At 36.8% G+C, this 26,075-nt stretch overlaps 1 protein-coding gene across 3 annotated transcripts in view; it reads right to left on the bottom strand.

The window, feature by feature from the left end:
- The window catches only part of Nhlrc2 (NHL repeat containing 2), a 63,838-nt gene that overhangs the window by 15,619 nt on the left and 22,144 nt on the right, over window positions 1-26,075 (bottom strand). For all 3 annotated transcript variants that reach the window (XM_076835052.1, XM_076835053.1, XM_076835054.1), the window contains exons 4-10: window positions 25,561-25,682; window positions 18,452-18,581; window positions 6,521-6,620; window positions 3,440-3,671; window positions 2,763-2,885; window positions 1,497-1,706; window positions 307-526 (exon numbers count right to left, since the gene is read on the bottom strand). In XM_076835052.1, the coding sequence (XP_076691167.1) occupies window positions 307-526; window positions 1,497-1,706; window positions 2,763-2,885; window positions 3,440-3,671; window positions 6,521-6,620; window positions 18,452-18,581; window positions 25,561-25,682 (1,137 nt within the window). The remainder of the gene's footprint in view (window positions 1-306; window positions 527-1,496; window positions 1,707-2,762; window positions 2,886-3,439; window positions 3,672-6,520; window positions 6,621-18,451; window positions 18,582-25,560; window positions 25,683-26,075) is intronic.

Below are 26,075 nucleotides of genomic sequence, written 5' to 3'. Positions count from 1 at the left end.
AAAAGGTTCTTTTTGGGAACAAAAATGAAGAAAAAATGAAGAACAAGCTTAGAATATGGGAAGAAGTATAGGCAAGTCCATTCTCTAAGAAACTGCTAACAACTGAGGTGTAATTCAGTGAGTTACACTGTTCTTTAATAACATGGAGGAAAGGACCTCTGAGATCAAAGAAAACTGCCAACGTGGGTTAGATCTAAATTCATTTTTTTCATATAATCTTCCTCAATCACCGAGTAAAAAATAACACACGATAAATGAGCAAAAATTATTGCATTAACCACAAAAATTTATTAAATATTTTCATACCTTCAGCTGTTAGAAACCAGCAACTAGATACTCCTTCAGTTAGCTTTGCTCCTGATGGGAGGTCCAGTCTGAGCTTGAACTGCAGCGTCTGCCCAGGACAAGCAGTTACTGTGGAAAGCCCAATGCTCGGGGCAGATTTAGGCAGTTTGGGTACCGTCTTCTGTTTTTCCACTAGGAATGGGCCATCTACCACGGCATTTTCAGATCTGAGGACAGGGAGCTAGGAAATCAAAAAATCTGTATTAAAGCACCAGTACTGTGCAGCACTTGAGAGTGAGTTTACTTTAGATTTCAGTAGGAAAATGAATTTCTCTATCACTGAAACTGTCATTCTAGTCTGAATTAGAAGGTGTTTGTCCTGATGCCCTCCATATTATTCTGTGAGTAGAGAGAAATGTTCATCTTAGCAAAAATAGAACCAATACTTAGAGTAATTGTCCAATATGTTTATAGGTGGCAGGAAATCAAAGCAAGATTTTATGAATTTAAATGTCGTAGATATATGCATCCCCTTATAATTTGTAGCCAAGTATGTTATTCATCTTATAATAGAGATCTATGTGAAGAAAGATGACAGCTTTGATGATACTTTTTTTTATTTTAAAACATATTCTTTGCAGATTACTAGAATTTTAGAAGAAACAAATCTTTTTTTTTTTTTCCAGGTGATTTATCAAGAGGTAGCTATGATAGACACTTCTCTTACAATTCTATTATAGACCATGTCCACATCTTTAAAATGTGGCTTCTAAAACTTCCTCTGGCAGATAATTTGGTACTAGATTCACCATAGGGAACAAAGATTACACGATAATCTCAGGATCACTTCGTAACACCACCCAACCCACGTGCCGTGTGTATGTAGTATGTGCTGGTGTATCTATATATTTAAAAACAGATCTGAGTCCTTCCTTTTCTCTTGAAGGTTCATCAAATCTCTCCAACTCCCAGTCTCTTTCTCAAACTCTCAGCACAGATGGAACTTATATTTTAGGAATGACAGGATATCCTCAAAGCAGTCCTGCTGGTCTGGTTATCACAGAACACAGCGGAGGAGGGCTTACTATACCACCTCCACGTGTCACCTAAGCCACTGGAGATGGTCTGACTCAAAGCATCTCTGTCAGTGCCATGGCACCTGAGTACTGTTGTTAAAACCACACCCTCAACTTATGCTGCAGTTCACTTACCACAGAAACTGTTCTTGTTTCTAAGTCCATCACTTTAATTTGGTGATTATTGGTATCTGCGACATACAATAACCGACCGTTCTCTCCAACACATAAGCCTCCTGGCTCATTAAAAGCTGACTCAGTAAAACTGGAACTGAAAACATCATTTGTGTCTCCGGTTCCTGCTAATGTTGTACAGCTTTTTGTTTTTGGATCCACAACTTTAATCTAAAGAAAAAGAACAAAATTTATGTATCTGAAGATCCACCTCACGCTTGTATAATGGAAAGGTATAGCATCCAGAAAAATGTTAAGAGTTTTGGATTGCCATTAAATTATCAATAAATCTATAAAAAAGTAGGTATTTCCTTATTCTCTTGAAAAGCCCAACACTCATAATCTAAGAAGAGGTATTCCACCCCAAGAACTAAAAACTCTGTATTTTCTAGGTGTAATCTTGGATAAATTTTTTTCTATAATTAAAAATAAATAATTCTATTGTTTTTCTTTACAGTGGAACATACTTTCATAACTGAACTGACCCTTTTCTCACGAGCATCTAGCCCTGACAGAAGATTTGAACTTCTGTTAATGACATCAGTCACGTCTCAAACATATTAAATTTATGATCTCTTATTACAAAGTGTTAATATTTCTTATCTATGGATGCTTTCTAAAAAAGAAACATGCAATGGGAACTAAAGCCACTAAAAAGACAAGTGGGGACGCTGGTGGAGATGGGATTTCGTGGCAGCAGGCACTGGGAAGATGAGAGCTCAGAAGCCCTCGCCTGCTGGTTGACACATTATCTTCCATTTGCTTTCTCCTTATTTCCTGAACATATTTTGATGAATCACAATTCATAACTTTTTTGCGGGGAGGGGTACTGGGGATTGAACTCAGGGGTGCTCTAGCACTGAGCTACATCACTAGCCCTTTTTATTTTAAGGCAGGATCTTGTGCTATGTTGCCCAGGCAGGCTTCAAAGTTGAGATCCTCCTGTCTCAGCCTCAGAAGTTGGGACTCCAGGTGTGTGCTGCTGAACCCACACAATTCATAACTTTTTATTATAGCCAAGTTTAGTGCTTTTCCTCCTTCAGATATCATCATAATATCTTGCCAAAGAAAGGACCAGAAGAAACACAGAACAAGCTGGTACATAGCTGCCAAGGGCTGTTGTTCCTCTGTATTCTGGAGTGGCACTTGTAGGAGGTACACAGATCTTTCAGCGTTTTAAACACCACAGGCAAAAGCAAGGATTTATATAATTCTGTCAAGACTCACCTTGTGATTATAGGAATCTGCCACATAAAGCAAATTTCTCTTTTTATCCCACGCTACTCCAAGTGGGTGTTGAAGCTTTGCACTGAGGCCTACTCCATCGACATCACCAAAAGCAAATAAATTCTTTTATTTTTTTTAAAGAGAAAGAAACAGCAGTTATTAATTTTTATAATGTTTGTTAGAAAATAAAGTGAAAATTAATATAGCTGTATGTGCTATTACAGTTAAAAGGGAAAAGGCCTGTCTTTCATACAATCAGGGCTGGACACTTGCTGTAGACTGGCAGGAACTCACAGGACTGTGGCCTGGGCTGGTTTTGGTGCATCGCCACTCTACTCAGGCGTGGTGAGGAACAGGCTAAATCATTGAGGCTGGTGCCCTTTTCAACCAACATCTAATATGCGCTCTTCTCTTCTCAGTGAGCAATATTCTATCCCTTCTTTCTCTCTAAAGCCTTAATGTTTACATGGTTACATATCATCAAGTAGCATTGATTTACTTTTCTTAGTTAGTTTTACTTGTTTTTCTTTATACTCATATTTTCTTAGGCTTGATCTCCATTTGATCTCATGAACAGGCCAAGAATGACTTCTCCTAAGTTTCATTAACTCTGCACAATTCAGGAAACTGACAGCTTGATCAGTGACTGGGCACACTGCAAAAGTGACTTTCTTTACCATGGGATCTCTTTCTCCCCCTACGAGGTGCTTCACTGCTCCATCTTTCAGCGAGACGGTTCTCACTGTACTGCTCTCGCTATCTGCTACAAATAGGCAGCTCCAGGGATCTTCAGAGGCCAGAGAAAGACCTGAAGGTTGGGCAAAGCCCGCCTTGTGAGGATACGCATTATTTCGATTTTCCTCATTTCCACTTCCAGCAAACCGAAGGCAGGTCCCTTTTTTTAGCTCACTGAAAGACAAGGTCATAGATGGCATCAATAGATGGGATATTGTGCCCAATATAGTCATCCAACAAATTAATGAAAATGATCTAATCAATGGTGATAGCACTGTAAAAAAAAAAAAAAATCAAAATTAGTGATCTTGGCCTAGTGAAACTGTGCTAGTTAGCCTTCTCTGTAATTTTCCAAACCATTACTTATTCAGCCACTGGGTAGAAACCTTCCTACTTTTCTTCAACATACACACAACTGAAAGCCCTCTCAAAGGCCAAATAGGAAATCCCCAACAGGATTAGATTTATAAAAATAATGGTCAGATTGTTTGATAAAGTTTATTCCCAATTTAATGTCCTGACTGGTTTGCTGCATGAAACATTAAGTTCCGAAAGGGAACTAACAAGACTACCTAATTCGTGATAGTTTAAAGCTTACATTTTCATTAAAAATGTTTATGCTCATGTGTAAAAGTAGAGAATAACAAAAAGAATTAAGTAATAGTTTTTGAAAGAGAGCCAGGTCAGGCATCACTACTTTAGGAAAATGACATAGGCTGACCTTACTGCATCGACTACTGAGTCACATCAAATCAACTTCTTACATACACTAGGGAAATGTCCACTCAGAGGATACTGGAATGATCCTTTTTGTGATATAGAGAAAGTTTTACAGGTTAGTTTCTAAATTCATGCATAGGGAAAAAGCTGACTTAAAATGTAATATTCAAAACAAATAAATTGAAAGGTAATTACTATTAAAAGTCTGAACACTTAAAAAATGAACCCCCTTAATCAAATAAAAAAGAGTGAGAAAAAGCAGTACCTTTTAAAACATTTGGGGTCATTACTACTTGAGGACCAGCCATGAATAAAGATAATGCATTCTTAAAACTAAGGTGAGGGTCAATGTGAACCAAGTGTTCATTTTCCTATTATGAACAAGAATGACGATCTTACTTAATTAAGAAACTTAGACAGCCCTTGACCATTTATGTCCAAAATAGCCATCACCCAGAAGAACATATTCTGGCAAGCTCCATTACTTCTGTCTGCTGTTTACAATTAAGCCTCACGTACGCTGCTGGTAACCTCTAGCCTGGAGAGCACTGACAGTCTCCTCGATGGCATCTCTACCTCCAGTTTTGTCCCAATCTGAATGCTGCCAGGGTTCTTTCAAAATCACAGAACTAATCATGTCACTCCCAGCCTGACCCTTTCTATAAAGGCTTGCAGAATGTCCAAATCTCTTAAGAGGACTCACAAGGCACTGGGTGATCAGCTGCACTGACATCACCACTGCCAGCTCTTGCCTGGAAACCGCCCCTGTCCCTGTGGAAGCCCTGTTCCTCCATGGGGTCTCAGCCCAGTACGCCTCTTCCAGGAAGCTTTCTCTGACACTCAACTCTTAGTGATAATGGGTGTCCTTCTTACTTATATTCAGGAAATTTCAACATGAAGACTGCTCCAGTGATTCTTTTCTACATACACTGTTTTTGAATTGTTTGCGATCTGATTCTTCCTCTGTAGCCCACCGAGTATGGCAACTGCATGTTTTCATTTTATCTTTAATTTAGTGAGCATATCCTTTCATCTCTAGTACCTAGCAGAGTGTATTTAATAAATATTTTTATGATTGTTGTAAAACATTACATAAATATGTTTCAAAGCAATACCACACACATATATATAATACTTAGAATACCTGATATTTTCAATTTTCTATATAACTGCTCCTTTCTACTGATAAAGATAATTGAGAGGACCTTACTTTCTATGGTGATTTAATGACCTTTATGGTCTACTGACTTTTATACTTCATTTATTCTACAAAACCTTACTGAGTACCAGATACATAATTAGGTACAAGGGATGCAACAATGAATGGGACAGAGCTTCTTTCTTTAAGAGATGGTCTAGTATGAGGACCTAGTTAAAGAGGGGAGAGACAGGAAGAAAAAGAAAGGCTGGGCAAACTTACAAGCACAGTGATGTAACGATATCTGCATTATAGTGAGGCCACAGAGAAGGGTGTGGCCATCTATATCTGGAATGTCAGGCAGAGGCAGAAAGGCTCTATGGGAAAAGACAGGAGGCCTTGTAGAGACACCACCTTTCCATTCTCATATACCCTATGGTGGCAGTAAATTGACCTGTGTTTATGGTATGTGCCAGTCATTACACTGAGCTCTTCACAGATTATTCATTATTAAAGAAAGCATAGGAGATCAATATGAGTAAGGAAACCGAGGCTTAGAAATCAAACAGATGAGTTCTCCTAAACTCAGAGTCAGTCAACAGCAAAGCTAGGTTTCAACTCAAGCCTGACTATAAAACCTGCACTTAGTGACCACTCTGCCACGCGATGCTCCTCCATCTGAAGGAAGAACAGCAGTTACTGGAACTATGTGTCATTAGTTAAGGGTTCACCAAATATTTCTAGTTCTTTTTCTGGATGCTCAGGAGGACAGCTCTTCCTGGGCTTCTAGAAGCCAGATGTGACCACAAGACTTGCTTGTCTCGTGAAAAGTGAGTAGAGGTGATGTGTGTCACTTTGCAGAAGTTTAGGGGCCAGTGAGTGACTCGCCACCTCCTTCCCTCATGATCTGCCTTGATGATGGGCAAAGCTCTAAAAGGCAGTGGCTTCATCAGCCAGAGTGGCAGAGCAGCGCTCCCCAGAGAATCTACACAGTGAGCAAGGAAAGTGTCTTGCTCTGAGCCAGCAAGAACTGGGTTGTTTGCCCTGGTAGCATAACCTGAGTGTCCTGCCTAGTCCAGTGGGCATGGTGAGCATGGCAACCCTGGGGGAGGGAACTCTGAGCCCCTAGAATACAGTCCACTCAAAGAAAGATGCAGAGACTTACTTTTTCTTCGGTAGTTTGCCAGAGTCCAGCAGGAGTGCCCATATCTGATGGGTCCCTGCCATGGCTATCCATAGGATGTCATCTCTCTGGACCTCTGAACCTTTATAAAAAATAATAATTACTATATTCACATCTGGTAATATAAACACTCCACTTGTTTCAGAAATTTAAATTCATGAACAATAGCAATATATTTATAAATCACAAAAGAAAAAATGTGTTTTATGTTTTTATGTTGCTTTTGAAATTTTTCTGTTTTGTGAGAGGTTTACTTCTTCACTTAAATTCTTTTTGTTCTTTTTATTTCAGTAGTGGGATTGGACCCAGGGGCATTCTACCACTGAGCTAACTCCTGTACTTTGTCCTTCCATCCCTGCCCCCACGCTTTTAATTTTGAGACAGGGTCTTGCTAAGTTGCCCTGAGATTCTTCCACTTTGGCCTCCTGGGTGGCTGGGATTACAGGCGTGCGCTACTACACCCAGCTCAGACTTATAATTTCATCTGGAATTGTAAGATTTCATGAGAATCCAAAGTGTTAGGATACACTAAAATTATTCAACACATGTATACAATGTGTAATAATTAAATTAGGGGAATTAAAATATTCTTAATAGATTTATGCTTCTCTGCATTCTGAGCACAATGTTTTTAACTATCTGATTTCTTATCATATATAACAAAATAAATGAGCTGACATACTCTTCAAAGAAATTCTCAAATATCTAGAACAAACCCTCTAGGTTTTACTCGTTAATAATAGCTTCTTTGAACAATTTCCATGAAAGAACAGAACTTTTAAGAGTTTAAGAAATGTGTATTTCCATCAGAGTCTGTAATTCAGACACAAATCAAAACAACTACTTAAAAACCTATGGTTAATTGGTTGTAACTTTTAAAAAAATTTAGGACTGATATACAAAAAATAAAACCAAGACTGTAATATATGACAACCTAGCTTTTTACTAAACATAATTTTCTTTTTTAGAAAGTGAACGATATCACAACTTATTACAATGGGACAAAGGTCTACTTCTCAAATTAATTCTACTGTTAAGATATTTTATTATTTTAATTTAAAATGTATTCTAAAGTAATTGAGGCACTATAACTAAAATAATTTGCTCAGACATTATCTCATAATAAAAGGAATGTCTTAGAAAGGTCATGTTATTTATGTTTCCTTTAATTTTATGTAGTTTGTATCCAGGAGAAATTTTTTTTTCATTAACTGGTATCTCTTTCAATTTAACAAACAAAACAAAAAACAAAAAAAAAACAAAAAAAAAAACCACACAACCAACCAACCAACCAAAAAAAAGAACAAAAAACCCACAAACAAACAAAAAAATGCAATGATGAGGATCGTCCTCAAATAACTGTGGCTGCCATGTGCCAAGCACTTTCCAGAGCTTCATTACAGTTTCTCAAAAGCCCCGTGAGAGAGATGCTGTTAGGAGGGCTGATTTATAGCTGGGTAAACAGGCTCGAAGAGGTCAGATAACTTGTCAGCCTCACAGAGGTAGCCAGTGAAGGAGCTGGCCTCTGAACCCAGGCAGTCCACCAGAAACATTAATGCCCTTAACCATTTCACATGCTACTTCTTTCTCTCTGTTCTTAATTGCTATCCAGTAAAATCTAAAGAAAAATAATTCATTTAAATTTAGTATTTGATACTCAAATATGTCTATAATCATAAATTATGGTAAAAATGACACTGGGTGTCCATACATTCTGGGAACTGAGCCTCTACTTACCTACCTTAAAACTAGATCAAAAGCTTTCCACAATTAATTTTTAACATTCCACACTGCTCCTTCAGCTACTCTAGAGCTACACTCTGGGACTACTAGAATGACTGCAACCCTGACGCTAATACCACATTCCATTACCTTAGATACACTGAAAGGTCCAAGGCCTGCGGAGCACTGGGACAATGCTAAGAGGCAGCGACACTCAAATGTCAGCCACAACCGTTACTGCATGACTTTGGACCTTAATTTTATAGCATGTCATTTTAGGGGAGTCCTAAGGCATTTACAGACTGAACAGCCCTTGAGAAGATGGCATTGAGGGTAAAAAGCAGGACACGTCTTCCATGAGCACTTGTTAATCTTACAGTGAGCGTTACTAAGCCTGTCTCATAACAGAGGATACTCACAAAGGGCTTGGTTTACAACTGCTTATTTGTGTTCACTCTACCATGAACCCAAGATTATAAACTTCTCAGCATTAAGCAATGAAAATGAGTTTATGCTCCTGCTTAGATGACAGTGATAAGAACTAAGGAAATGGCCAAAACAGAAAAAACAAAAACTTGAGTAAGTGGCATAAACAAAAGGCACAGAAAGTCCACCAAATGACAAATTCTCATGAATTTTAACTTAATCTGGAAGATTTTCTAATCCTAATTTTCCAAAGTCCATATTTATTCAATAACATTTTTAGAATCCTATCTGATTGAAGCATCATAAAAGATAACGGTTTCAAGTCCACCACTCAGTCCTCCCATTTCTCTGAATAGAACTAATTATGCTATAGAGTGATGGGCCACTGAAAGAAGAGAGTTCTGGACCCTTTCTCTATTTCCTTAGCTGTGGAATCAGGTGGCTTTGGCTTTGAATTTCCATTGTATCATTTGTCCAGCCTGTGTACCTCAATTTCCTCATCTGTCAAATGAGAAGATCTTGTCTTGGTACTTAGGATTAAACCCAGGGGCATTTTACCACTGAGCCACATCCCCAGCCCTTTTTATTTTTTATTTTGAGATAGAGTCTCACTAAGTCATTGAGGGCCTTGCTAAATTGCTAAGGCTGGCCCTGAGCTTTTGATCCTCCTGCCTCAGTCTCCTGAGCCTCTGGGATTACAAGCACACGTCACCACACCAGCCAACTTTTAAAATTTTACAGAGCAACTATTAGAAGCCATAAATAAATTTAGTAAGGGTATTAGATATAAAGCCTACATAAAAATGAATTCTATTTGTATACCATCAAACAAATACAAACAATTTTATAATGATAATGTTTTAGAAAACACCAAACACCTATGAGCAAATCTAATGAAGGATGTACGTGTCCTCTTCAAGAATCACTATCATGGTGGCAAAATTACTGGTACACTATCCTTCCAGCTTCTCAGGTCAAAGCCTGGAGTCACCCTTAATCCTTCTCTCACAGGGCACACAGTAAATCCTGTTGGCTCCTCATTAAAATATATCTAGAATCTGAGCACCTGTCACCACCTTGTTGCTCTAAGCCATCATCAGGGAGTACCGCAAGGAGTACCCTCTAGCTGGACTATCACCTTGTCTCCACATGAACGTCCTCCCCTAGGAAAACCGGGGCAGGGTGAGTTAGGCAAAACTAGCTCTCAGCCTAAGAGCCCCATCTTGGTAAAAAGGAGCTATGCTGGTGTACATCTAAAAGGCCAACCACACAGAGCCTCCGTTGTCGAGTTCTCTGAACAGGTCAGTCCAGCTCAGCTGGGCTCACTACACACACCAGCAAAAGCCTCGCAGTAATGAAGTGTGAGCACTTGTTTAACCTTGGTCTCTGGGAACTTACTTCCTTCAGAAGCAGCGCAATGAGAAAAGCAGAAGAGCAAGGCTGTGAGGCTGTGGCAGGTCTTTGGGATTCTACACATCAAGCGACGAGGAAGGCGGTGCAGCGACCACCTAGAACGCTTCCTATGTTTAAGGCTCTAAGTGCTGTATACGGGTTCCTTACTTCTATTTTACAACCTTGAGAAGTCTTGTTATCATCATATTCATTTTATAAAAAAACTAAAATTCTACAAGGTTAAATAAGTTGCTAAAACTCACATAGCTAAATCTGGAATACGAGTTCATCAGTGAGTCTGGCTGAATTATTAGTGTTGTGATAAGAAAGAAGTACAGAGGTGAACCTGTACTCTTTTGTTCAGTTCTTTGGTTGGCCCCTTCCGTTCTGCTCTGACCCACAGATGGCTCTGGACAATGTCCCCACATCTGTTTTCAGTGTGATCAGATAGATAAATCAAATGTACCACATTTCCCATGGCAGGATGTGCAGCTAGGCTGACCCTGTCTGCCCTTCTCTCTGTAGACCCTACAACTTGTGTATGTATGGTTGGATAATCTAACGGTATATTTTCTAGTTCTCTGCCTTCCCATTTTTGTTATGGTTTATATCATCAGTATCTCTTTGTGACTTTCATGACAAAACTCTCTTGTAACAAACAATGACAACCGCAAAGACCCACACAGAGCTTTCTATGGACTAATGCGCATTCATGCTCCTAATCCTCCTGGCCTTGGGGTGGGTGCTACCTGTATCTTCCCTGCTGATGAGGAAACTCAGGCATGAAGAGGCTACAGGGCTCGTCTCAAGTCCATAGCTGCAGAGATGGAGGGACTCGGAGCCCAGGCAGGCTGGCTCAGAGTCCATGCCCCACAGCACCATGAGGGTCCACCTTGCAAGAAGTTTTCACCTGCCTGGTGATCTGTTTCACTGCGAGCTGAAGAGTCTGTTGTAAATAAAATGTGTTTAAGAAAGGAAAAGAGAAACGTGGACAATGTCACCTTTGATGACTCTCCAACTAGTAAAGAGTCATGTTACTGATTTACACTGTTCTCCCTAGAGTTTAGAATCTCTAAAGCACATGGATGCATCACTAGGTACGGGTATTACTTCTGCTCCTTCTAAGAAGAATAGTAATCAAGAACATTTCCATTTTTAAATTAACAGTGTATTGGTATTATTGACATTTAGAGACTCATGATGAAAAGTAAAACAGTCAAAGACGATACCAAAACTGAAAACCTTTTATAACCCTCAATAAATATTAGAGAAATAGTTTCAGAAAACAGGAATGAAACCAACAAATGTGAAAACTATCTGAAATTCAGTGTTTATAAATTTAGCTGTTTTAGGCCATTATGACTGTACTCTCTTGGTGGCCTCTGAAATCCTCCTTGGTGCAGCCAAACTCGTCCACAGCTTCTACGAAGCAAACCCTCGAGCCAGGAGGGAAAAGCAGCAAGTGCACAGGAGAGACCCGTGACAACCCCGTGACAGCTATGGGAAGGCTGAGCAGGAAGGCCACACTCGGGAGGCCATCTGGTCTTCAGCCAGAGACCTAGGGACACAAGTAGAGGTCTCATGCTGGGAGAGAAGCAAAACACTTAGATCAGTCACAGACACAAGACAGAATTCAGCTACCAGAGAGGAGAGACAGCATCCAGGTGCCCAGGAACTTCCTATGAATGAGGCTGGACCAGCCTAACAGACACCCCATCCCCAACACAAGCCTAGTGTAAAGTGACCGGAGCAGCAGTCTGTCCCTGGGGGAGCTGTGCGGAGAGAAGTGCTGTGTGGCTCTGCTGTGCTGGGTAGCTGGAAGCTGACGGTGGGGCACCTCAGCCCTCCTTCCCTGCGCTAGGGCCACAAAAGGGAGCAGCTGCCCAGGTACAGAAAACAGAAAGCTGCGGTACACTGACAGTAACCACAGCAGTAATGAAACCCAGGCCGGCTCAAGCTTCAGCCCCAGGTGATAGCCTCCTGTAATGTGACATAAATGTACAGTGTCACACAAAATGGCTGGCATATAAGAAACAATGAGAGGACACTCTTAAAGGTAAGAAAATAAATTACACATTTTGGAGTGATAAAGAAACCAGTGGAACCAGATTCAGAGAAGATGTGAAATTTGGAACTATGGAATCCAGATGTTAAAACATCAATGCTTACTGAGTTAAAGATTAGAGGAAAACACAGTCAATGTACCGAAATAGTTGGGAAACTTCATCAGAGAAATAGAATCTCTAAGAATAAAATGGAAAAGTTGCTTTTAAAAGAAGTCATTATATTGGAGACAAAGAATTCCTCATCAGCTGACTAGGTGAGGCCGAGGAGAGTTAGTGAACCTGACAACAAATCAATAGGAACTACCAAACCAGCACAGGCTGAAAGAAGAGTGAAAGAAAGAGAATACAACATGCAAGAGTTTGGTGGATATAACATCGACGAACCTGATGTACGAGCAAATCAAGTCCCAGAAAGAAGAGAGAGACGGGGGCAGAAAAAATTAGTTGAAGAGGTAAAAACGGGTTAAGAATTGCTTGAAAATAAAGGATATCAAACCAGAGATCCAAGAACTCCAGGCGGGATAGCTCCTAGACATATGGAACTCTGGGAACCAAAGGTAGGAGCCTGAAGGAATCAGAGAAAAATACACTTTACATGTAAAGGAACAAGAGACCTCCTGTGGAAAGCGATGCCAGCCAGAAGACCAAGAAGGGACACCCTTAAAGAATAGCAAAAGAAAACACTGTCAATCAAGATTTATGTATGGAATAAAAATATCTTTAAAAATATACAAGCTAACCACTTTTTAAGGCCAGAATAAAGGCAAAATAAATCATGGCAGCAGAGGCAGTTTTTCAGGAAGAAGCAATGCTGACAGACACTTGGACCTCTAAGAAACAGCCACTTTGGAAAGGCAGCTGGCAATTTAATTCCTACACATTGCACAAGAGAAGTAAATATACATTCATTCTCTCACACACTCACACACACACACACACACACACACACACACACACAAAACAACAAAAAACTCCTGTACATAGCTTTTATGGGGGCTTTGTGAATAGCATGTCTATCAAGGGTGAAAAGAAAACTGGGCACAGGAGGACAACGCACTAGTTCTCGATAACAAAGAACAAACTTCTGATAAGTGGAACAATGAGGAATCTCCACAGCATTAAGCTGAAGGGAAGAAACTTGACAAAAGACACTGCTGAGGAACAGCAGACTGGCAGGTGCCAGTGGTGGGAGGGGCTTGGTGATGGTGGAGAGACTGAGCAAAGGGGCAGGAGAGACTTTTTGGGGTGATGGAAGCAACTCTGTATCTCGACTGTGGTTAATAGGTACAAGACTGAACGCATCTGTTAAAATTCATAGAACTATATACCTAGCAAATTTCCTTTATGCAAATTATACCTTTGCTAACCTAAGAAAATAATCTTACCAACATCAAGTCAATGTGACAAGAGTATAAAATCTTCCCTCAAATTTTAGATATAAAGATGCAATAACTGTTTTTCAAAATAAAAATCTATTAGTCACTGCATAAAATAATGCTACAAAAATTTCTGATCACTTAATTATTTATAAAACAGAAACATTTTATGGTATTTTATAGAATATTCATGGAAGTAATAAAAATGTATTACCTAAGCACTAAGTACCAACACTATAGATAATCAGACCAGCAGGCTAAATAACTGGATTTCAATCATTAGAGGTTTTATAAGAAAAACTAAATTTCTATCTAGGGAAAAATGCTGATTAAAGGGCTAAGGAAGGTTAATGGGATTCAGGCACATTATACTTTTATAAATGATTCTAAATCAGGTAAAGTCTAAAGTACTTAGAGACTAGCAGGGGTTCTGACCTCTGTGATAAAACATTTTTTCAGGTTATTGTCTGGCGTCAGTGGAGTCAATGCAGACCTGATACACATTTTAGAAATATGGCAAACTATCTGCTAAAAAATGTATTTATTGCAGTCAGTAATAATTTTTAGTGCATGATAAAGCTCTGGCCATATTTAGAGTGACAATCAAATAAAAAAAAGATGAAACTCACTTTTGTAAAAATCACTTTATGTTAATCATTTTTATGCTTTATCACCGTGACAGCACACCAAGGTTACATATGCAGGCCCTATGCAAAATAGACACATACACTCACAACTTACATATATATATATTTAAAGTACTCAGAGGATTTCAAGTCCGTTTCTCTATTTTCACCTTGAAGTATGTTGTTTATTAAGCTGGAACCCTTGGTTGAGTACATATGTTCAACTATGGATTTGTCCTTGTTATTTTCCATTCTCTTTACCTCATCTTTACTTTCTTTTACTGTTTGTTTATTTGCAATACTGAAGAGTAAACCCAGACAAAGTACCTCGGAGGTACATCTCTAGCTCCTCCCTCCTTTTAAAAATTTTGAGACAGGGTCTTGCTAGATGTCTCCTGCTAAGTAACAACTCCAGATACTCTTGCCTCAGCCTCCAATAATAATTCAAATATATATGAACCACTGCAAATGAAAGCAAAAAATTGTTTCTACTTTGAATAGAAGTAGAATAGTTTAAAAAGATTCAGTAAAGGTCAGTAGTTAAGTCAAATTGTCGAATTAAGTATGAAAACAGAAAGAATGAGTTAAAACTTTTTTTTTCATAAAAACTGAGTAGAGGGGCTGGAGTTGTGGCTCAGTGGTGGAGGCTTGCCTGGCATGTGTGAGGCCCTGGGTTCAATCTTCAGTACCACACACAAATAAGTAAATAAAACAAAAATGTCCACTGACAACTAAAAATATATTTTAGCTCTCAGATGTCTACATGTGTTTTTAAATTCTCATCACACTTTAAGGAAATCAAAACAACACATTTTGGGTAGTAAAAGAAAGACTGTCAGGTGCTGCTTAAGGAAAAGGCTTTATTCTCATATCAAAATATTGGCTAACAAGTGTATATTTATATGTCTTAAATTAAAAGACAGTATTTTAAAATTTTTTAGATTCCTAAGGTTTTTTCCTATATGGTCAATTATTGTACTGACTCACCACAGTAAAGAAAGATTCTACTGTATTTATGTACTTCTGTTTTTCTTTCACAAAGCATTGGTAGATTAGAAAGAAACTATCTCTAATGAGATAAATAAAATTTGATAAAAATTTGAAGCAAAGGTAAATATGTTAATATTAAAAAATGTCATGTTGTTCATTATACTTTACTAAGGATAAATTTGTCTCTGAGTTTCCTAGCAATCAATACAACAAGGCAAACAGTTATGATTTAACTTAAAAACAAACCTGAGAAAACCTAAACAACCTAATACTCAGGAAAAAGAAGTATAATTACCCATAATACAAAGACCAGAAAAATTTTCTCCAGTAGACAAAGGTCACTTATAAGGCAATAACTCAAAATGTCAGCAAATATTTATAGTAGAAACTCTATGTCCTACAGGGCTGTGCTTGGAAATAAGTAACGTGAATATATACACACATTACAAATATAAATTAATATTATGTTTATGAATTGATATATTTTTAAATAAATGGCATCATGCTAAAATACAATTAAGTAAAGACAAGTACAGCAAATATCCTATAATCCAATTTTCCATATTCTGACAATATACATTAATTCAGAATTAGATTCATGCAATTAAATTAAGAGTGATTTAAAATGTATTGAGTGACACACCACTTTGAAAATGTGATGAGAATCTAAATAATTCTTCCAAATCTTAAATAGAATTTCTGGGAATACACAGAAATGTGTACATATCTTATAAAGCCTACCCACCAATGTCTTGGGCCAGAATAACCACTTTGGCTGCAGGTCTACCACAGAGCCGAAGCTGCTTTCTCCTAGCCAGCACTCTGCAAGGGACTGAGCTTACGTACATTCACCTTACCTACGTCCTGCTTCTCCTGTCAAGTGCCTGAGTGAAGATATTTTCAACTCTAAGTTAAACGCAGAGCCGTGCTCTGTTGAGCTGAGGCAGAGCTCATCTTCTTTCTTAAAAACTGAGCAAAATAAACAAGTAAGTTTCAAAGAGATGAAACCTGATGGAGTGCTTGACAATGGAGCCAGCATTTCCTTGGAGATTGATTTGGGTGCCTTCTTACTACAGAGATTGACAACCAGAAATCCTATACCATAAAGTATGATTGAAAAAATTTTAGCCTAGACAAAATTTAAGTACTCTGGCTATTAAATAAATGCAACTTAGTAAAGCATGCAGGAAAGTACATTCTGTTTTTAAACAATGTAAAATACATGATACATAGCGAAAGCTGAATTATGGTTCTCAATTCTTCACTTGCCATGGTCTCTTTGTAAGCAAAGTATATATCCTTATTCTCTGACTTTGAACTTGGTTATGTGACTCGTTTTAACAAACGTATGATGTTATAGTAGGTAAATAGGTATGGCATGAACAAAGGCTTAAAATGTGTATAACTGGGCTTACCCTCTTGCACTTCTGCTTTGTTAATAGAGGAATATACCTCTGATAGCTACCGGTCCATGGAAGGTGAGCACCACATGGACTAGATTTATACTCAAACATGCTGATCAGCTAAACTCCAACTCCATAAGTGAGCAAGAAATAAAGGTTTAGAGCTGCATGTGGTGGCACATGCCTGCAATCTCAGCAACTTGAGAGGCTGAGGCAGGAGGACCCCTAAGTTTGAGATAAGCAAGAGCCTATCTGAAAATAAAATAAAAAGGGCTGGAGGCGTTACTTGGTGGTAGAGCACTTGCCTAACACAAAAGAGGCTGTGGGTTTAATTTCTAACACTGCACACAGGAAAAGGAAAAGGAAAAGGAAAAAGGAAAAGGAAAAGGAAGAAAGGTTGGTTAGTTTAGGTTTGTGTGAGTCTTGCTGGCATTACTGAGGCAATTACTAATAGACAAAGATGATACAAAGAGGCAAAATGCAAAAACATCAGTAGCTACATTGTTGTACAGACTCCTGGCTGTAAATAACTTTTGGGGGTTAGAGGATGTTATATATTAAGTGCAGAACTTTTTTCTCCCCCTGACAAATGGAAATTACATGCCAAAGCAGGAATTCGCATTCACTTTATCTATGTTACTGACAACTACATTTCAGACTGCTTTTCCATCCATAAGATTTATGTTCTGCTTTCCCATCTGTAAGATTTATGCTCAGTGTAGTAGCAAAGGCAAGGAGGCAGCGTGATAAATGTTGGCAAGGATTTAATTATGAAATTGTTTAGAATTTCGAATGCATGGTAATAAAATGGAGATGAGTTTTAATTAGTTTATTATAATTTTAAATTCTCTACATATGACGTGTCCCCTCTGGCCTGGGCCTGGGATATACTGCTCCATAGTGCTGCCTCCCTTAGAGGATGACAAAACAACTCATTACTGTTTAGAACAAGAATTCTAAAAATGGAGTTCTCAAAAATATATTCCATGTCACACTAAGTTAAATATATTACATGTGCATGGTACCAACCCATTCATTTACTTTAATATTAAAAGCTTTACAAAAGCTAATCACAATGGAAAAATGCCTTTGAATTATAACTAAATTGGCGACATAATAGAAAATTATCTCAAATGTAAAGCAATTCAACAAAGCTAGCATGTATTGACTCTTTGACTATATTAAGACCACATGAACCATTTAGCCTCTCAAATTCCATTTTTAATGGACTCTGCTAACTTCTTTATTTGTTTATCTGATTTTAGACATGTAAATAACCATCTCTGTACCACTAAGGGCCAGTAAAAATAAATGTACTAATAAGAGGACTCCAGGATTTCTTTGAGTGAATTAATATAGGTAGAAAAGATCATATGAATAATGTTAAGTCTTGTTTATTATCAATATTTGCATATTCAGTAGGGTTAATGTTTTTAATTGCTCAAAAGAAGCTATCATATTTCAATACTATACAAACTGTTAAAATCTAAACAAAAAGCAACTCCCTCTTTGTTTTCTTGATTTCTTTTTCAAACTGGAGTTAATAAGAACACTAAGTGATATACTTCATAAATAGTCTCCAAGTTCTGAAACTATAATCCTTTCAGTTTTCTGAGTATTCTTAAACTAAATGTTAACTGGAAAATGCTAAGATAAAATTTTTAAACTTTAAGTTAGAGGACTATATACTCCATCTTGTATATAAAATATAATTGTTATGTATAACATTTATACTAGCCTGTATATATTACTGTTGCCTTTGTTGTATACAATTAACTCCAAGTCATAAGTACAAAAGTATAAAATAACCAGCAATACAATTAATCCAAATGAGTATTGCAAGAATATTTTTTTAAACCTTAACTATTATTAAGCAAAGTTTACTCCCATTGAATATTGAAACCACACATACCTGATGTTCCCAAAGCGACATCCCATGGGGAGCTAATGGGTTGCTGCTCTCCTGCTGCTCCTCCTTCTCTGTCTGTTCCCTGAATTCCAATGCCAGCTACAGTGCTCACCTTCTCAGCCTCTAGGTCAATCTATAAAAATTTAATGGATATGTTACACGTAGCATGCTATCTTTTTTTTTCTTTTGTGATGTAGAGATTTCCAACAGAACACAGACAGTATTTGCAACACAGTGTTTCTGAAAAGGCCAATTGATTATAAGGAACTTTCTATTCAGTATAATCAGTGCCTCTCAGTTCCCCACCTGTCTAACCCCCACTTCACTCCTCCTCTCCCATCCTCATCATGCCTCTGCCAGAACTGGCCTGGACCTCATCTTACCTTGAAAATATTTTAAAAGAAAGTGAAAATTTAAAACACAATCTAGCAAAATGCATGTTTCTTAAAATTAAATGTCTGTATTTCAATTTTGCTCGGCACTGATCCAAGAATGAGCCAGCCAATCAGCATTCTCAAGATCCCACAACTAGTATGTCACAGATCTGGGATTTAAATAAATGTAGTCGATGACTCTATTTCTTAAATGAAACAAAAAGAATGTTTTAGGCACTGGGGATTGAACCCAGGGCCTTGTGCTCGAAGTAGGCATTTTACACTGAGCCACACCCCACTATAAAACAAATGTACTCCACTGATTAAAAAAAAGATACTCTGCTTTCAAATCCCGACACCTTCCCAACATTTTACCACGAATACTTTCAAACACATAGAAAAACTTAATTTTGCAGCAAATATCCATACACCTATCACCTAATTAGATTCTAGTATCAACACTTCACTTACTTGCTTTACCATATATTTTTTCTAGCTATTAATCCATTTCTACTTTTTGATGCATTTCAAAGTCAACTGCAAACATCAGCATACTGTCTTTTAATTAAAAGATCAGCACTTCATGTGCTTTTGTTTTTCTTTTCCTGAGAAAGGGGTCTCACTATGTTGCCCAGGCTGGTCTGGACTCTTAGGTTCAGGCGCTCCTCCTGCCTCAGCGTTCCTAGTATAATCAAGTGCAACCATGCCTGGCTGACCAAATGGCTTTAACTTACATTTCCTTCTTAACTCACAATGTTGAATACCTTCTTCCATGCTTCTAGTCATTCCTTTATCTTCTTAGATTCTGTTCAAATCTTTGGCTCATTTTTTAATTGTGCTGTCTTCTATTTTAGTTGTAGGAACCTCTGAATATCATGGATACTAGACCCCTAATAGATGTTTTGTGGGTTTGTTTGTTAATGTTTCTGAAACTCTGTGTTTTAATTTTTTAAAATCGTACGTGGCTCAAGCGGTAGCACACTCGCCTGGCACGCGTGTGGCCCGGGTTCGATCCTCAGCACCACATACAAACAAAGATGTTGTGTCTGCCGAAAGCTAAAAAAAAAAAAAAATATATTAAAATTCTCTCTCTCTCAAAAAAAAAAAAAAATAAGAATCATATTCTACATGCTACTTTAAAACAAAAATCAGTAGCTTTAAAAAAATGGTAAATTTTAATGAGCAGGTATTTCAAATTTTGATAAAGTTTAATATCATTTTTTATGATTACTATTTTTTGTGTCCTATCTTAAGAAGTCTTTGCCTACTTATAAATCACAAAGATAATCTCAACCATCCTATGGGAGTATTAAATGGTTTGTTATTGTGGGTTTTTGATACTGGGGATTGAACCAGGTGTGCTTAACCACTGAGCCACATCCCCAGCCTTTTTTATTTTTTAAGAGAGTCTAAGTTGCTTATGAGGCTGGTGATCCTTCTGCTTCAGCCTCCCAATTCACTGTAGTTTTGATATGCAATTTCTTGCTTAATAAGGATGACAAGTATCTTTTCTGGTGTTTATGGGCCATTTGAGAAATGTTTCAAAAAATTTAGTTTTGTCAGGCACACTGGCATAGCCTATAATCCCAAGGATTTAGGAAGCTGAACAGGAGGATCACAAGTTTGAGGCCAGCCTGAGCAATTTAGAGAAAACGTGTCTCAAAAAAGTAAAAAAGGGCTGGGGATGTAGCTCAGTGGTAGAGCACTCCTGGATTCTATCCTGAGACAGAGAGAGAGAGAGAGAGAGAGAGAGAGAGAGAGAGAGGGAGGGAGGGAGGGAGGGAGGGGAAGAAAGAAAGAAAGAAAAAAAGAAAGAAAACAAACCTGGGTGATATTACAGGAGAGTTCTAACAAATGTTCAAAACCCAGTAATTCCTGTTAGGCAACTTTTACATTTAGGTCTGTGAGACATCTTGAATTGATGTTTGTCTATGTTGTATTAGAAAAGTGTATTCTGTTTTAAAAATTCCATATGGTTATCTAGATGTTCTAGCACCATTTGCTGAAATTATTTTTTCTTTCTGTGTTTGAGTACTTTGATGTTTTTTGAAAATCAAATAACTAGCCAGGTGCAGTAGTACATGCCTGTAATCCCAGAAACTCGAAAGGCTAAGGCAGGGGATCCTAAGTTCAAAGCCAGCCTCAGTAACTGAGCTAGGCCCTCAGCAACTTAGTGAGACCCTAGCTCAAAATAAAAAGGGCAGGGAATGTGGCTCAATGGTTAAGTGCCCCTGGTTTCAATCCCAGGAGTAAAAAGAAAAGAAAATCAAATAACTGTATACATATGGGGCTACTTAAGGCTCTTCCTTCATTTTTCTTGATCTATATCTACCCTTGTGTAAGAACCTGCCTTTCTTGATGAATGTAGCAATATAGGGAGTTTTCAAATCAGGTAGCATAAGTCTTTAAATTTTGTTATTTTTCAGGATTGGTTTAGACATTATATACCCTTTGTTCTCTGTTTCCATGTAAATTTTGGAATCCATTTGTCAACTCCTACAAAAAAAGCCTAGTGAAATTTTGATTTGGATTGTACTGGATTTATATATAGATCAGTTTGGAGAGAAGAAATATCCTAAATTAAGCCTTCAATATTAATTCTATTAGATACATTCATATAATATCTAACACGGAATTAATTTTCTCAGCAATATATTATAGTTGGAAATACCTCAGTCTCCATGGGGAATTGATTCTAGGGCCCACCCAGTACAATAAAATGCCAGGATGCTCAAGTCTTGAATATAAAATGACAGTATTTTTACATAACCTACATATATTCTTCCATATACCTTAAATCATCTCTAGATTACTTATAATACCTAATGTAATAAAAATACTATGTAATAGTTATACAGTATTATTTAGAAAATAATGACAAGAAAAAAGATTGCACATATTCAGTACAGATGCAATTTTTTTTTTCCTGAATATTTTCAATCCTTGGTTAGCAGAATCTACAGATGCAGAACTTGTGGATAGAGAGGACAGGCTATATACAGATCTTGCACGTATTTTGTTAAATTTATCCCAAGTATTTTATGTTTTTGCTGTTATGTAGATAGAATTTTAAAATTCTAATTTCCAATTGATTGTTACTAGTATATAAAAATAGAGGCCAGCATCATGGTGCACGTCTGTAATTCCAACAGCTCAGGAGGCTGAAGCAGGAGGGTTGCAAGTTCAAAGCCAGCCTCAGCAATTTAATGAGACCCTAAGCAACACAGTGAGAACTTGTCTTTAAAAAAGAAAAAGGCTAGGGATGTAGCCCAGTGGTTAAGTGCCCCTGGGATCAATCTCAGTATCAAAAAAAAAAAAAAAAAAAAAAGAAAGAAAGAAAAAGACTTGATCTTTTTATATGGGTTTTATGTTCTATGACTTTCCTAAATTCACATCTTAGTTATAATAGCTACTAATAGATCTCTTAGAATTTTCTGTGTATACATGTCACTGGCAAATAAAGACAATTATTCCTCACTTTTTCATACTTCTTATTTCTCTGTCTTGCCTTAATACAATGGCTAGAACTTGCAGTAAAAGTGTTCCCAATACTGAGGGGAAAACATTCACTATTTTGCATTAAGTGAAGCTGGAGGCTTTTGTAGATGCCCTTTATCATATTAAAGGCATTTATTTCCATTTCCAGCATGTTCATTTCATCATGAATATAAATTAAATGGTTTCAAAGATTTTTCTTCATCTATTTAAACAATCTTAAGGTTGTCATCCTTTCTTCTGTTACTACAGTAAATTTATGTTAATCGTTTTTGGCAATACCTCTTTGCATTATTTCTCTAGTGTCTGCTCTATAGCTGTCTGAGATTATAGAAAACTCCTCTATTTAACCTTACCAATATGTTTACTGAAGCTGATCTGTGAAAATATAATAGGCAACTTGGAAAGGGTCCTTGAAATAGATCTTGACTTGAGAAATACATCATAGAAATAGACAAGAAAATTAAAAAACTCATCTTATTAAAAAAGAAAATCAGACCTGGGTGATATTACAGGAGAGTTTTAACAAATGTTCAAAACCCAGTAATTCCTGTTAGGCAAATTATTCCAAAATACAGAAAAATGAAACTACTTGATTTGATGAGGTTAGTGTGACCTTGATTCTAATATCAGATGAGCAGAGTACTTGAAGTTTTGGAGCCATTTAATTTTGAACATGAATTTTAAAATACTAAATGTAAATTTGAATAATCAAAATCAACTTGATTCCTAAAAAATTAATGTCAAGGTAAGGTTTATCCCAGGAATAAAAAGATGGCTCAACCTCAAAAGAATCTACCAATTCTTCACATCTACAGACCAAGGACAAAAAAAAAAAAAAAAAAAAAATCATACAATCATTTCAATAAATGTTGTAATAAAACAATTTTCAGCAACTAGGAGTAGAAATTTTTCTAACTTAACAGATACTCTGTTTTTAAAGTTACAGCAAATATTAAACTTTTGGAGAAAATACACACACATTTTAAGATCATGAACATGACAGGATACCCATTTACTCTGCTAATGCTTAGACACAACGGAGGTCCTAGACAGCAATACGATAAAAAGGAAGAGAAAGTTTAACAATCAGAAACAATTTGTTTATGTAGACATTTATATATAAAACATTCAAAAGTTTTTGTTTCGTTTTTTTCACAAATGGACAAGTTGATCCAAAACTTCATATGAAACTACAAATGACCTAGAAGAGGCAAAACAGTCCTGGAAAAGGAAAAGTGGGAGCACTCAGATTTGCTGATATAAAAACACTTAAAGCTATAGCAACAAAAGTGATGTGGTCCTGGCCAAAGGACAGACATATAGGTTGATGGAATAGACTTTAAAGTTCAGAAATAAACCCACCCATTTATAATCAATTGATTTTCAAGAAGGTTACCAAAATTAACTAATGAAGGCAGAATATTCTTTACAATAAATGATTCTGAAGTAACTGGATAGGCACATACAAAAGAATGAAATGGGGCCAGGGAATATAACTCAGTGGTAGAGCATTTGCAAAATCTGTTAAATCTACTAAAAACTTAGTGAATTGTATGCTTAACTGGTGAGTTTCATGATACATAAAATATAACAAAATAGCATCATTTAAGATAGCTATGCACCTAAAACACTGTTTTACAAGGTCACATGTAAGTACAAAAGACATGCATTAAATGTATCAGACTGCTGCCTACAGACTTGTTCACATAAGGGAATGGCAGTTGGAGTGAAGAATAGGGATGTAGGAAATTTTCAAGTTAATATATGTTTTAGACCAAACAAGGTTCTGCTTGGAACAATGATGTTCATGTGTGTGAAAATAGGACTATGATCAATTTAATCTTCTGTAAATGAGGTCTTAAAAACAATGTAATAAATATTCTTAAAAAAGGAAGGGAAGAAGTAATTTTGCTATTTATTTTTGCAGATGCTACACTAAGTCATATAACAGAGAAAAGTTTAGAAAGCCTAACTTTGTTGTGATTATGTTACTTAAATGCATAAGCATTTGAAATGCAACACCATGGTCAATCCTACAAAACCTACTAAGTTATAAAGCAGAAGGATGGAGCACACTTCAAAAAGAACAAGTCCTCTGGATTTCTGAGCTAGCCCTCTTGCTACTTCAATGGATGGCTAATGTCCATGACATTCTGGAGAATTACAGAAACATACAACCCCCAACACAAAAAAGGAGGAAGAAATATTGATCTCTAAGGGCTCAATAATAGAAAACCACTTTTCTACAAAGTAGGTATCATGGAAACATCAATCCCATGACAAGCTCTGCCTAAAAAGGTTCTTCAGCAGTAAGTTTAGAAACATTACACAACTATGCCACCACTAACATACTCAGCAATATATTATTATATTTGAGAAGACAACCTCCAAGAGTTTCAAAAATTACATCTATTTTATTAATCCCTGAAATCCTTTTCTCACATAATACCTTCTTTTATTAATAGGAATATATATATATTTTTAAAAATGCTTCATTAGGCAGATGTTATTTGTTCATAAATTAACAAATGTCTACTGAACACCTTCCATAGACCAGGCCCTGTTCTAGGTGCTAGAATTTCAACAGGAAATTCAACAGGGTGAGGTTCAGTGGTAGAAGACCTGCCTAGCATGCACAAGGTCAAGGGTTGCATCTCTAGAACACCCCCCTCTGAAAAGATACAATTTTTAACTGTGGTTGGTCACTTCTAAGGAACTGGAGTTGATAAACAGTAAACTTTTTTATTAATTAATTTTTTCTTTCTGTATTAATAATTTTTTAAAAATGAAGAACACATATTACTTTTAATGACATGAAATAAATTTTAAAACTAATTGATCAGTGAGTGTTACCAGCCAACAAGTTCAGAGCTGAGGAGAGGCAGGAGTGGTAGGACTTTTTTTTTCCTAGACTGGAGAAAATTTAACTGGAAAGGACAGTTGTGTGAACTAGTGGTTAGGAGAAAACCTCAAAATGAGAGCTTTTGGGTAATCAGGCATGTAACTTTCAAACAAAGGATAAACAAAGAATTTACTGGGTTCTTCTTCTGTGGTAACTATAAACTGACACAAATAAAAACAAAATACTTAAGAATAAAACTAAAGCAAGTACCCCTGAAAAGGTGGAATAAGGATGATCTGATATGCTTAAACATCACCCTTCAACCTTGAACATTTAATGTAGTAAATAAATATAAGCTTTTCTGATCAGAAGTAGTAAAACTTAAAATGGGAAATTACCTTCCTTATGAGGTGGTTTTCAGTGTCTGCCACGTATATGACATTATTCTTCATGACTACACCCTGTGGGGAGTTAAAAGTTGCCTCTGAAAATATTCCATCTTTTCTTCCAGCGTTAGGTCCTAAAAGACAAGACATAACTCATAAGATAAAATTTTCTGACTAAGAAGTAATTTCAAAGTAAAACCAACAAAAATGAAAATAAAAATTTATATTTAATGCTGAGATTTTAAAATAAACAACATGATACTTCTTCCCTCAAAATGAAAATGTTTCCCAAGGTATCTATTATTCTCAAGAGTGAGTATTGGTAATGACAGGGCTTTTGATGTAATAGTTACTAGTGAACTTCAGCAACACAGAAGAAACAAATTTTAAAAGCACTTTAATTACTTATTACTTTCTAAACTAAAAAGTTAAAGATAATTTTAACCTTTCAACAGCTAGCTGAATTATTTTCAACAAAATAATAAGATAAACTCCTTTATAATAAAGTGAAAATTATGCACTTTTTC

The sequence above is a fragment of the Callospermophilus lateralis genome, chromosome 15, assembly GCF_048772815.1.
Source record: "Callospermophilus lateralis isolate mCalLat2 chromosome 15, mCalLat2.hap1, whole genome shotgun sequence".
In the NCBI taxonomy this organism is placed as follows: domain Eukaryota; kingdom Metazoa; phylum Chordata; class Mammalia; order Rodentia; family Sciuridae; genus Callospermophilus; species Callospermophilus lateralis.
Note: the sequence above shows the minus strand (reverse complement) of the source record. Positions and strands in the feature narration are given on the sequence as shown.